The following is a 12,986-nucleotide window of genomic DNA, read 5'->3' as shown; positions in this document are numbered from 1 at the left end:
AGACTATAGAGGAGGGCGGGAGAGAGACTGTATAGAGGAGGGCGGGAGAGAGACTGTATAGAGGAGGGCGGGAGAGAGACTATAGAGGAGGGCAGGAGAGAGACTGTATAGAGGAGGGCGAGAGAGAGACTATAGAGGAGGGCAGGAGAGAGACTGTATGGAGGAGGGTGGGAGAGAGACTGTATAGAGGAGGGCAGGAGAGAGACTGTATAGAGGAGGGCGGGAAAGAGACTGTATAGAGGAGGGCGGGAAAGAGTCCGTATAGAGGAGGGCGAGAGAGAGACTATAGAGGAGGGAAGGAGAGAGACTGTATAGAGGAGGGCAGGAGAGAGACTGCATAGAGGAGGGCAGGAGAGAGACTGTATAGAGGAGGGCGGGAGAGAGACTGTATAGAGGAGGGCGGGAGAGAGACTGTATAGAGGAGGGCGGGAAAGAGTCCGTATAGAGGAGGGCGGGAGAGAGACTGTATAGAGGAGGGTGGGAGAGAGACTGTATAGAGGAGGGCGGGAGAGAGACTGTATAGAGGAGGGCGAGAGAGAGACTATAGAGGAGGGAAGGAGAGAGACTGTATAGAGGAGGGCGGGAGAGAGACTGTATAGAGGAGGGTGGGAGAGAGACTGTATAGAGGAGGGCGGGAGAGAGACTATAGAGGACGGCAGGAAAGAGACTGTATAGAGGAGGACGGGAGAGAGACTGTATAGAGGAGGGGGGGAGACTGTATAGAGGAGGGCGGGAGAGAGAGACTATAGAGGAGGGCGGGAGAGAGACTTATAGATGATGGCGGGAGAGAGACTGTATAGAGGAGGGCGGGAGAGAGACTATAGAAGAGGGCGGAGAGAGACTATAGAGGAGGGCGGGAGAGAGACTGTATAGAGGAGGGCGGGAGAGAGTCTGTATAGAGGAGGGCAGGAGAGAGACTGTATAGAGGAGGGCGGGAGAGACTATAGAGGAGGGCGGGAGAGAGACTATAGAGGAGGACGGGAGAGACTGTATAGAGGAGAGCAGGAGAGAGACTATAGAGGAGGGCGAGAGAGAGACTGTATAGAGGAGGGCGGGAGAGAGACTGTATAGAGGAGGGCGGGAAAGAGACTATAGAGGACGGGAGAGAGACTGTATAGAGGAGGGTGGGAGAGAGAGTGTATAGAGGAGGGCAGGAGAGAGACTATAGAGGAGGGCGGGAGAGAGACTGTATAGAGGAGGGCGGGAGAGAGAGACTATAGAGGAGGGCGGGAGAGAGACTGTATAGAGGAGGGCGGGAGAGAGACTGTATAGAGGAGGGTGGGAGAGAGACTATAGAGGAGGGCGGGAGAGAGACTGTATAGATGAGGGCGGGAGAGAGACTATAGAGGAGGGTGGGAGAGAGACTATAGAGGAGGGCGGGAGAGAGACTGTATAGATGAGGGCGGGAGAGAGACTGTATAGAGGAGGGCGGGAGAGAGACTATAGAGGAGGGCAGGAGAGAGACTGTATAGAGGAGGGCAGGAGAGAGACTGTATAGAGGAGGGCAGGAGAGAGACTGTATAGAGGAGGGCGGGAGAGAGACTATAGAGGAGGGCGGGAAAGAGACTGTATAGAGGAGGGCGGGAGAGAGACTATAGAGGAGGGCGGGAGAGAGACTGTATAGAGGAGGGCGGGAGAGAGACTGTATAGAGGAGGGCGGGAGAGAGAGTCGGAGGGTGTTTTGTTTTTTACATAAGAACAGAAACATGTGAAAGTGATGGGGGAAAAAAGCAGGTAGATATGGCTGTGGTGCCTTCAGAAGGAGAGAGGGAGAGACACGCGGGCACACACACACACACACACACACACACACATACACACACAGAGCGGTTATGAAGAGAGTTTTCTTGCAGTTTACAGAGGTATGCTGGGGGACGGAAAAAGAAAAGGAGAAATGAATAGTGAATGTTCCCTCTGTCAGAAGTGAGTGGTTGAAGAGGAGCATCTGACAGCCTCTAAGTGCTCATAACAGGGGGCGTGAAAGCGTCTCAGTCTTTCTGTTTCTCCTGGACTTTGCTGGATTAAAAAAAAAAAAAATCAGCTAGCTGGACATTTGGTATCGCTTCTGTCCCAGAGGAGCCTGATTATCTTTAAGTTTTTCAGTGAGTGGAGAAATATGTGAAGCCTCTGAAAGCAGTATCTGCCTCCCCATAATAACTTCCTTATAAGGCAATTTGAAGAACATAGGCTAGTCTAGATGTTTATGGCGCATAGAATGTATTTATCATATTTGACTATGAATGTTATAAATGCTGAGAAGTTCCAAACAGCAGTTTGTTACAAGTTGAGATGCTGGCAGCCAGTGAATACTCTTAGTGAATACCCTGCAACACTGGCTCAGACTATCATTGTTTACTCTATCTGAGTGTCTACCAGTGTGAGTAAACACTGTCCAAAATTAAAGAAAACAAAGCATGAATGAGGGGCAAAAAAATCAAACTAGAGCTCCAGTGTTTTTCGCAGGGAATCTGTAGAGTGGTTGTGCTGATAGCCGTCTGTCAGATAGTGGACGTGACGATCTGATCTGGAGTCGGTTGCCATGTGGGGTCGGGCAGCCAGGGCCAGATATTATACAGTGATAGGACGTGGTGGAGAGGTGGATCTCGCATGCATGCCAGCAGCGATACACTGGACCACTAGCCGCAGGGTCACGGCCTGGATCAAGACTCAGTCACGTTTGGTACATGCGCTGGAGGTTAATGTTTGGTGTGTTTGGTCCGCCCATAGCGTGTGTGGTCTGTCAAGGCCACTGTGGAGCGGGTGGGGTCGGGAGTGTTTTTTTTCGGTGGCGGCACCAGAGATATGCTGACTCAGCAGTGCTGACTTCATCACAGGCACTGACTGGTTGACGTTATGTGCCAGGCTGAGTGACGGATGTTTTTATCAGACTTGGTGTTCGGTTTTCTTAAAAAAAGGAACATGTAGAAAACATAATTGAAACAAAGCTCAAAAATGGTTAAATGAAGTGAAATTCTTGGTTTGAATAAAGAATCTTTTTGGCTAGTCCCTTAGTTAATATTCTATTAATCCCCTGAATATAAATAAGAATTGTGTCCTTTAAAAAGAGGTGCTTATATAAGATTTCCTTGAACCCAACTATAAATATAAATGTTTTCATATGCTCTGGTGTTTAGATTTTGGAGTATTAGGTAGTTTTATGAGGCAATTATAATATGGCTACAGTGATATTACTGTATATATTTTATATTTGCCTTGAATCTTGCATGTAAACCACATGGGTTTTTGACACTGGAGTGCAAATGCATCTCCTGATGAGACTATAACCCATTTACAGAGGGGAGGAGGCACTTTCAGTTATCCACTTAGCTAACAGTTGCGCAAATCTCTGACAGTAGGCTCTCCACATTAGCCATACAGAAAGAGAGAAGGGCTGGGCAGATATAAAGAGAAAAAACACGAATCAGAAATGTTTGATGATTCCAAAAACTGATGACAAAGCATCTTCATGAAGCTGTGAGAAAATAATCCCACTTGATGGAACTCAGGAGCATACTCTGCTAACGAGGACGTACTCTGCTTACGAGGCCATTAATGATTTTTTCAGACCTAATATGTTAATCTTATGTGTTTTGTTATGTGTAGTTATCCAACATGTATTTAAAACTGATAAGAGCCAACGAAACAACTTCCTGTTTCAGGATATATCCCACAGTGCACTGCAGGAAAATCAGGATGCCTCCCGTGGAGCATTGTAAACTGTTGTCAGACTGCATGCTCCGTTACTCTGCTCTCGCACGAGTGCCTTGGATAACAAAGGCAAAGTGTTTGTTCAGATGTGCTCAGTTTGAGACAGACTTGTGTGACACTTCTACAGGTATGCCTGCTTATTAGTTTACCATTTCCTGTCTGCGATTACAGTTTTAATCCAGTAGTATTAAAGTATTAGGTGCAAAGAGGATATCTGGTTCATTAAATAACTTGAATTCAAGATGATCTATAAAAAAAAAACAGTGTATCTATTATGCATTTAATATTAGCATGTTGTTATAAGAAACTGACATCGAACTCAGCTTTGGGGGATTTCTTGCACCACAGTTTAATTATTAACTGCCTCTTTGTTGTTTGTAGAAAAGAGATGACGAGTACAGACTGTGCTTCCCTCAGGCCCTGTTGCACTGGATTGTGGGATGCGTTGGACCCATACCAACCTTCACTCTGTGCTCTGGGAGAAAGATGGACCTGTTTGAATGAGGTCAAGAACAGAAGGGGTACACTTTCCCCTCTAACACACTCTTTTGTCTGACACTCCATCCCATTTGCTTTTTTACACCCCACAAAAACTTAGCAAGTACATATGCAAGTTAAATAAAACACAAAATGGCTGCATAAAAGTGAGGTCGAGAGAGAGGTCGAGGGTTATAAACAGGCTTCTGGAATTTATCTTTTATTTTAGAACAAATTGAGATCAGTGCTGATTAATGGAACTGTCTTGAACCTAAAGGGCAAAACGTTATGAACATTGCTTATTTTCTTCCTGTCATTTTCCCATGTTGCAAAACAGCTGATATTTACTTGAAAAACTAGTCGTCGGTGCATCAGCCAAATTTGGAGCAACAGCTGCTGAAATTGTTTGGTTCCACCTGCAGGATTGTATCAGCTGATTTACCTTGGAGCTAAAACACTCATATCTTTAAGTGAGTACAGGACTGAAATGAACGTTTACTCTCACCCACATTCTCTCTGTGTGTGTTTAGATGTGCTTACATGTGCCCGACTGGCAGTCTCCTTCATGTAAACAGGCTGTATATTCTGGATCGGAGTGCACCGAATTGCACTAAAATGACTGACTGTCTGACTGTGCCTTGACCCTTTACCACAAGTAAATCATTTGGATCTTTTAGTTTTTCGAAAGGACAAAATAAATAATAATTGGTATGTGTGTGTATATATATATATATAACACACACACACAAAGTGGTGCTGATGTACAGTACAGAGCTGTGATGCCCCTCATCTTTTGTGGAGCAGCTCTGCTGGGTTCCTGGCCTGTGCAGACCATCGATTGGAAGCAGTGACTGGTCCCTGCTGGTGTCATGGGTCTTGTTTCAGTGGTCAGCTCTCTGATTGTCTGTTATCGACATTTTCTACACCAGGTTTGTTCCGTGAATCTGACTCCTTAAACTCCAATGAATAAAGATTACATTTGGGGTTATTCGGATAGATACATTTGGGGTTGTTAGGATGGATAGGTGGCTCTTTTGTTTAGCCGAAGACACGTGTAAACAGTTGTGTAACAACATGGTGTGGCATTTGCAGAACACGTCAATTATCCTTCGCTATGGAATTTTACAGGTTTTCATTTTAAGATTTCCAATTTCGACACAACAGCCACAGTGTTTATTGCATGTTACTGAGACCACAGGATCTGCTCAGTGTTGATCTGGAACTATACCTAAACAAGCGCAGCGTGGTGTTGCGGCACCCCCGCTCATGGTGACTGGTTGCCGTACTGGTGTGGCCGTGCAGTGGCGGTTAGGGCAGTTAGCGCTGGCGGTAGCGCTCCACTCACAAAGCTCCAAACCCTGGCTTGGAGCGGTTCCCGTTGGAAATACGCCGCAAAAACAAACACACGCTTTCGTTCCTGGAAAATTGGGGAGTGGGCTAGCGCGAGATTTAGCGGGGATTTCTGCGGCTCGGCTAACGACGTTGGGTTCACTCTTTCAGCGCGCTGATTGGACGATTCGGGGTTTTGTTTACAATAGTGGTGCGCATTAGCGTTCACACACACACACACACACACACACACACACACACACACACACACACACACACACACACAAACTATTATCTTTTGATCCTTAACGCACAATTTATACACAAGATGAAATGTCAATTATCCTGCACCACACCATTAGGGTTTCACATTATCATTCCACATGAAGTTACACAGAAGCTAATCCTGCCAATACTGGAAGGAAAAACCAACTTCCATAGCTTCTGTATAAAGAGGTTTACACTTTGTACATAGTCCTTGAACTGAGCCAGCTGTGTGGAGGCTGGGATTTCTGTCTGTAGATATGACTCTCTCATAGACAGCATTGTTACTCTGGCCACATGAGGGTATATCTGCCACAAAGCAGTGGTTTCCTCCTGGGCTGTGATATAATTGCTCTAAATCACTTTGGGTGAGTAAAATCAATTAGGGAAAGCTCTGTGTCTCCATTTTGGACAGATTAACTGAGAACATGGCTCAAGCAGCTTAACATGGTATTAGATATCCATCAACAAATTCATGTATAAATTAAGACCACCCAAGCAAAGTATTGTTTCATAGAGACTGTAAAAAGTGTTTGTGGCTTTGAGTGCCATGAATAGAGCTTATTGTTTGGAACATGATAGTGTGTTTCTGCTGTAGCTCTGTTAGCCGGTATTGTGTTAGGTCTTGGTTTTAGGGTGACATCTGAAGGAGTAGGAGACAAGTGATGGCCCCTGCCTGCCTGACGCATGCGCTGTGCCCCCACGACTGCGGTGTGGTCTGTCTGGTGCAGCCGTGGGCCAGACATAGCCAGATGCTCATAGCTGTGTGTGTGTGTGTGTGTGTGTGTGTGTGTCTCTGTCTGTCTCTCTCTCTCTCTCTCTCTCTCTCGCGCGCACACACACACACACACACACTCTCACTCACTCACTCTCTCTCTCTCTCTCTCTCTCTCTCTCTCTCTCTCTCTCTCTCTCTCTCTCTCTCCCTCTCTCTCTCTCTCTCTTTCATACTTTTTCTTTCTCTCCACATTTTGAAATAGTGTGTGTCATATTAATCTGTGTGGGATTGTTGAGTTTCACAGCGTGGAAGGGGAGGAAAGGCCAGAATTCCTTATCCTTGAATGACTAATCATAGTTAATACCCTTTGACTGCTGTGATAGGCACACATGCCTTTATCCTCTTTATGCTCAATCAGAGTGTACTGTGTTTGTGTGTGTGTGTGTGTGTGTGTGTGTGAAGGGCAATGCTGAGAAGCACATCTTGCATGTGTTAATCTTCAGGAAGAGTTGGGAAATCTCTTTAGTTTTATTTATTGATTGAAGGGCCACACATCAAACCAGGAATCTGCCATCCAAAGTAGAAATGGTTTCTTAGGGACTGTCTCTATAAACATTAAAGCCATGAAAAGTGTAATGTGGGATACTGAAAGGCCCTTTAATTACATCTTATTGCATCTTTTGTGATTGTAGAATCCCTATGGGCTCCCATATTTCACTGTGGTGAATCTGCCAAACGATTCCAAAACCGAAATACGGGAAATGTAACAGCTGCTGTTTGTCATACATTCTAGTAATTTGTAAGACATTTCTAAGCATTATCAAAATGTTTTTCATTATCTCCTCTATTTTACATTTCTTTTGCTATATTAACATACGTTCTACAGCAGATGCTCAAACCCAACCATTTAAAGTGTTGTCTGACAGTCGTTAAGGGGTGCACAGTCAGCTGTGCATTCATTTGATGCTTCTCATTGGAACACTGGGTACTGGAGGAGTGTGTGGCCAGTTTGAAATTAGCATGTGGTGGGAAACACCATGTGAAACTTTGCCTTGCAAAAGCCAGCTGTATGCGCCAGGAAGGCATCTAAGGTATAGCAGCCAGCAGGTCTGCTGCTTATTGGCGTGGGATAATAACCATGCTTGTTCAGTGCATGTCAGATGGCAAAGTCAATGTGACAGAAAGGAGTTTCTTCAGCAGACAGCACATGTGCTCCTGGGCTGTGGAAGACATCAGGCCACCCTGAGATTTTGGAGACCAGCCCCATAAAGAACCTGTAGGTAGATGTCTTTTTAGGATGAATGATGTGATCACAAGGCCATGCCTGGTAGGGGGGTTTGGTGGGGGGTATGTCTTGCTGCCAGTTTATCTAAAAATCTGAATGATCAGGAAACAGTTCAGCGGGTCCCTAATGTGACAATTGGCTATTGCTTTATTCCACTATCTAAAATTAATTTCTTGACTGCTGTATAGTATATATTAAAGGTTTTTTTTGTGAAAACAATTGTTATAATACCCAAAGTAGAAAATCGAAAACCATTTTGTTTTCTATTGCAATAATAGGCTACGTTTCTCTGCTCTTGACTTTGTTCATTGTTTATTCATGTTCTAAATCTGGCGCACCTAATTCTCTGACCCATATCTCCTTCATTTCATTGTCTCATTCAGAATTCCGTTTTAAATCCATCATTATCGAGAGGCGCAGTCTGGGTGTCTCATGCGTCAGTGTGTTGCGAGGTCTAATTCAGAGAGACTGAGGGACCCAGTGGCTCCAGAACGTCCTATGGAGTCAGGACACTTGACTCAAACTAGGGCACACTGTGCCAAAGAACCCTCCACAACACACACAAACACACAAACACACACACACACACACACACACACACACACACACACTGCTGTCTGTGAATGAGGGTGGCCATTGTGATGGGTGTTTAGGGAGAACCTCGGTTCTTCTCACTCCCTAAACACCCATCACAATAAGTGTTTAGGGAGTTGCTGGGTGTTTGAGAATTGGCGGGAAGACAAAAGAGGTCAAACAGATCAGTGCTAGCATACCGGACCAGGTTCAGAGCCTGGTAGACTGCGTCTGTGTCTGTAGCTGCATGGCAAATGGCGGGAAGCGTAGCTCTGGCAACATTAACCTCGGCTTTGTGCTTCCCCCTTATCCAGCAGGCAGGGCTGGAATTCAGAGTGCAGCAAAACAGCTCTAGTGACCACGACCATCCCTCCCCCTGCAACCAGGGTGATTTGAGGCCCGACTAGAGCCAACATGGAGGAGGCCTCTGTGCACTTAACCCTTGGCAGCACCAGAGACACTGACAATTCATCGCAGCAGCTTGCCAATGGCGAACTGCAGCAGCATCGGCGTGTTATTGGCCAGTGCTGTGCACACATACCTTAGGAGTCACCACAGAGTATTAAGTGCGCACATTTAGCCGACGGGTCTGGAAGCCACTGGCATTCGTCGCCGAGTCGAAAAAGGCTTATGGGTGTGGGCCGTTCTGCAACATTTGCTCCCGGCTCTCACAGCCTGGAAGAGCTGATGCGTTTGCAAGCAAAGTGCATACTTGCTTGACTGATTTAGGTAATCTAGGTAAGAGCAGTGCTCCTGTCTGCATGTGGAGCCTGGAACGCTATGGTGCCTTTTTCTCATGCTGGGCCCACTGGAAGTTCCCAGTAAAATCACATCAGCACTGTCCTGCACTCTAGTTGTCTGTTGTGCATTAAAAACGAATTCCATTCTGAATTCCAATGGGAACGTTGTAATTATAGTGGTTTCATGCTACGATATGAGGGGCCTTCATCAGCTGAAACAGCAAAACAGGCCGGATAGTTCAGAGACGTGTGTGTTTGTGTAGATGGAGATGATGCATGTCTGTGATCTCCATGGTGTGTGTGTGTGTGTGTGTGTGTGTGTGTGTGTGTGTGTGTGTGTGTGTGTGTGTGTGTGTGTATACTTACCCTTTCCTCAGAGACTGTCTTTCTAGTTAACTGCTGAAACGAGTAATGTAGTGGTGTGAAATCCAGAGCAGAATCAAAATAGATTGAGGTCATTAAGTTAAATGCCGGCTGGGTTTGTAAAGCAAATAAGAGCTTTTTTACTTGTTTATGGCTGTGCTGTCTGGTAGTCATCTTTCAGTCTCTAGTGTAAAGAATACTGAGGAGGATTGACATCAGCATGCAGTTTTTAGAGAGTACCTAAATAAATCGGTACTTTTTTATTAAACAGTACATAATAAATACTGTTGTTGTTGTTGTTGTTGTTGTTGTTAGGTTATTTGTTCAAGATGTACATATTTTGCATATCAAAAACATTCTCACATTCTTGCTAATTTCTCTGTAATCATTCAGGTGGAAACACACACAGTCATGCACAGTAGGGGCGGCCTCACTGAAGCGCATCACTGTTCCACAGACTTTCAGACGGCTTTATCGGCTTCCAAAGCAGTTGAAGTTTGAGCGAGAAGACCCAGGCCTGGAACTCCTCAAACTCCTCAGATCGTCCTGTAACATCCCCTCAAACACTCTTCCGTCCTCCCAGATGAATTCCCATGTCCCACCCCTTGTCTGTCTCCTCCCCACGTCTCCTTTCTGTCTCCACCCGTGCTCTCCTTATTCCACTGGGGGGGGGGGGGGGGCAGCCTTTCCCCCGGAGTACCCCTAGAGTACCCCTGCAGGCCTTCTCGTGGTCACTCCCTGAAAAAGAGCCGTCGGTCGAAGGCGCCTGCGCTCATGTAAACTGCTAGAGGAGGTCAGGAACGTGCGTCCAGCTGGGAGAGTTCTGCCTCTCACTCAAATCCTCTTAGGACTCAAACCGAAATAAGCTATGCAGAAACAAAACACAAAGTGAGTATTGACAAATGTGAGTCGGATTTAACTAATAGGACTGACTGAAGTATGAGTAGATGTTGGTGAGACCTTCTGTTTATGGTCTGAAATGAAATCCTCACATCTATGTGATCATTCTATGTACATGTGCTACTTTGGGTAACATGACCGTTCATGTGGAATATTAGGCGAGTTAAAGGTCACTAAAGCATAATGAAAACCTTGTCAAATTTATGGTTGACCTTTAATACGTTTGAAGTATCTGTTGACACACGATATAAAATGGCCAATATGTGAATATTGATTACAGGCATCAATGCAATGCTTTCGTATTATTGCATACTTAAATATAATGTAAGGGTCTTTCAGCGGTGTAATAACAAAATAAGAGTAACCATATGAAAAAGGTGAAAAATAATTTCAGATGTAAGACTGGCACAGTGCTGAAGGAAGCATAATACGAGCCAGTCCTTTCATTCTGCTTTATTTGTTGTGTTTGTATGAGTCTGTTATTTCGGCATCAGGTGCAGTGAGGACCATTGCAGCAGTGAAGTAAATTTAGCTAGAGTGCTTAACACAGCCACTTCCAATGCTGTGTTTATTCAATTAGTTTACTAATGTTTACAGGCATAGGTAGTACACACACACACACGCATGCGCGCACACACATACTAGAACATAAACAGTGAAGAATTACAGTTCATTCCACGCTGAGTCTCTGCACTCTCCTATAAAAGCGTTACCAAAGCAAACAGCAATGCTAATAAACATTAGAATTCCAGACAGATCGTGGCATCGTGAACCTCTTCATCTGTGATACGCCGCCCTCTGGGGACTATGGGAGCCTGTCTGGTATTTGTTCGTACTGTATTCACATTTCCAACACTTTGTGGTCTGCACCACTACTTCGATATGCCTTCAATGTAAGAATGAGGTCAATGCTAACAAGGTATTAGAGTCAAAACAAGTAAGATCACAAAGAATAATTCTTAATTCACAATTTAATCACTTCATGTCCTTTAATAATTGAACTTTATGTAATGTTGTAGTAAGTATATCTTAGGAATGTTGTAAATTCCACTGCAACATGTCAGTTCATTTGACAGTGTCATAATAAGAGCAGCCTTGGAGAAAATATTAGAATCAACCATGACGTGTGTGCGTGTGTACATGCGTGTGTGTGTGTGTGTGTGCGTGTGCGTGTATGTGTGCGGGCGTGCGTGTATGTGCGCGCGCGCGTGTCTGTGTGTCCGCGCGCGTGTCTGTGTGTGCGTGTGTATGTGTGTGTTTGTGTGCGTGTATGTATGTGTGTGTGTGTGCGTATGTGCGTGTGTATGTGTGTGTGTGTGTGTGTGTGTGTGTGTGCGTATGTGCGTGTGTGTGTGTGCGTATGTGCGTGTGTGTGTGTGCGTATGTGCGTGTGTGTGTGTATGTGTGTGTTTGTGTGCGTGTATGTGTGTGTGTGCGTATGTGCGTGTGTATGTGTGTGTGTGTAGCATAGGTCCTCTGCTCGTGAAAGATTGGAGGTTAACGAGTGCTGTGTGAACTCCTCTCTCCAGGAGATGTGTAAGTGCAGCCCCTGCTGAAACCCAGACCCCATGCTGCTTCTCATCTTAACAGCCAATGGTGTGTTTAAGGGCATGTGCACCACAGGAGGCAGATGCCTTTTCACACACTAATGGATGCTCCCGTAGCTCTATGTCTTCGTTAAAAAAGTGGAAACTGTTTTTTTATGTATGCATGGCCCAAAATTTACAATGTAAATACAACCATGGGACACTTAAATTTACAATGTCAATATGACCAGGGGAAATTCTAAGCATTTAAAGATGTGAGCATTTTAAGTGTTTGAATGTTTATGCGAATATAAGAGCTCAAATAAAATGAAAAACTTCAAACATCCCCACAAATCCTGGCCTTCGTCAGACAGACACCTTCGTGCTTCAGAGTCAGCCGAACTTTAGTCAGCAGGCTGTGGTATGTTTGCACTTGGCTATTGTTATCTGGCTGTTCCCTTGGGGAGGCCTGAATGCAGACAGTCCCTAACAAATGCTTTCTTTTATTTTATCTGCCTCTCAACTGCAGAGAGAGGCCAGAGCTTATAGGGCGTGCAGGACGTTGTTATTGCCTAACGTCGTTTAGGTTGTTTTTGGGTTGGAAATGCAATGAGCATGAGTATGAGCGCCGAGACAGAGCGCTGGGAACCCAGACACATGCATCAGCGGTTTCAGGAACGCAAGGTGATTAAACGGAAGCAGGACGGACTACGGGTTCCCCCTCGGTCCTTCTCTGGTCATTTTCCACATTGTGGAAAGACAAGAGCCCAAGGAAGCTGGAGGAACCACGGGCTGTGGCAGCCCAGACGGAGCCTAAGGGGTCCAAGCAGCAGCAGAGCAGACCAGACGGGTCCAAGGAGTGTGGCCTTATCCTGCTGTTTTAAGTCTATTGGGTTGCTATTGTGTTGAAGTAGGGCAACACAAAAAGTGCTGTAGGACTAACCAGAAGAGTCTATGCACAGAGATGCATGGTACATGTAAACACCCTTCTCCTTCAAAACAAAATCATTGCCTCATATCGTTCATTTTTGCAGGCTTCTATCCAGCAAGTGCGGTGCCGTAAAGTCAGTTGTTGAACACATACACTCTCTCTCTCTCTCTCT

The 12,986-nt window shown here is 45.4% G+C and overlaps 1 protein-coding gene across 10 annotated transcripts in view; it reads left to right on the top strand.

Annotated features, from left to right (window-relative positions):
* The window catches only part of akap12b (A kinase (PRKA) anchor protein 12b), a 42,725-nt gene that overhangs the window by 6,918 nt on the left and 22,821 nt on the right, over nucleotides 1–12,986 (top strand). For 4 of the 10 annotated variants that reach the window (XM_081716986.1, XM_081716985.1, XM_081716984.1 and 1 more), the window contains exon 1: nucleotides 4,194–4,229. The exons of 4 other annotated variants lie outside the window; for them this stretch is intronic. In XM_081716986.1, coding sequence (XP_081573112.1) covers nucleotides 4,209–4,229 — 21 coding nt within the window. In that variant the 5' untranslated portion in view covers nucleotides 4,194–4,208. Of the gene's footprint in view, nucleotides 1–1,738; nucleotides 3,836–4,089; nucleotides 4,230–12,986 lie in introns of those variants that run through there. 2 more of the 10 variants (XM_081716980.1, XM_081716979.1) reach the window with 2 other exon arrangements.

Source organism: Electrophorus electricus, chromosome 7 (genome assembly GCF_041902795.1).
Source record: "Electrophorus electricus isolate QZ-2024a chromosome 7, ASM4190279v1, whole genome shotgun sequence".
NCBI lineage: Eukaryota > Metazoa > Chordata > Actinopteri > Gymnotiformes > Gymnotidae > Electrophorus > Electrophorus electricus.
This window is presented reverse-complemented; position numbering and strand designations above follow the sequence as displayed.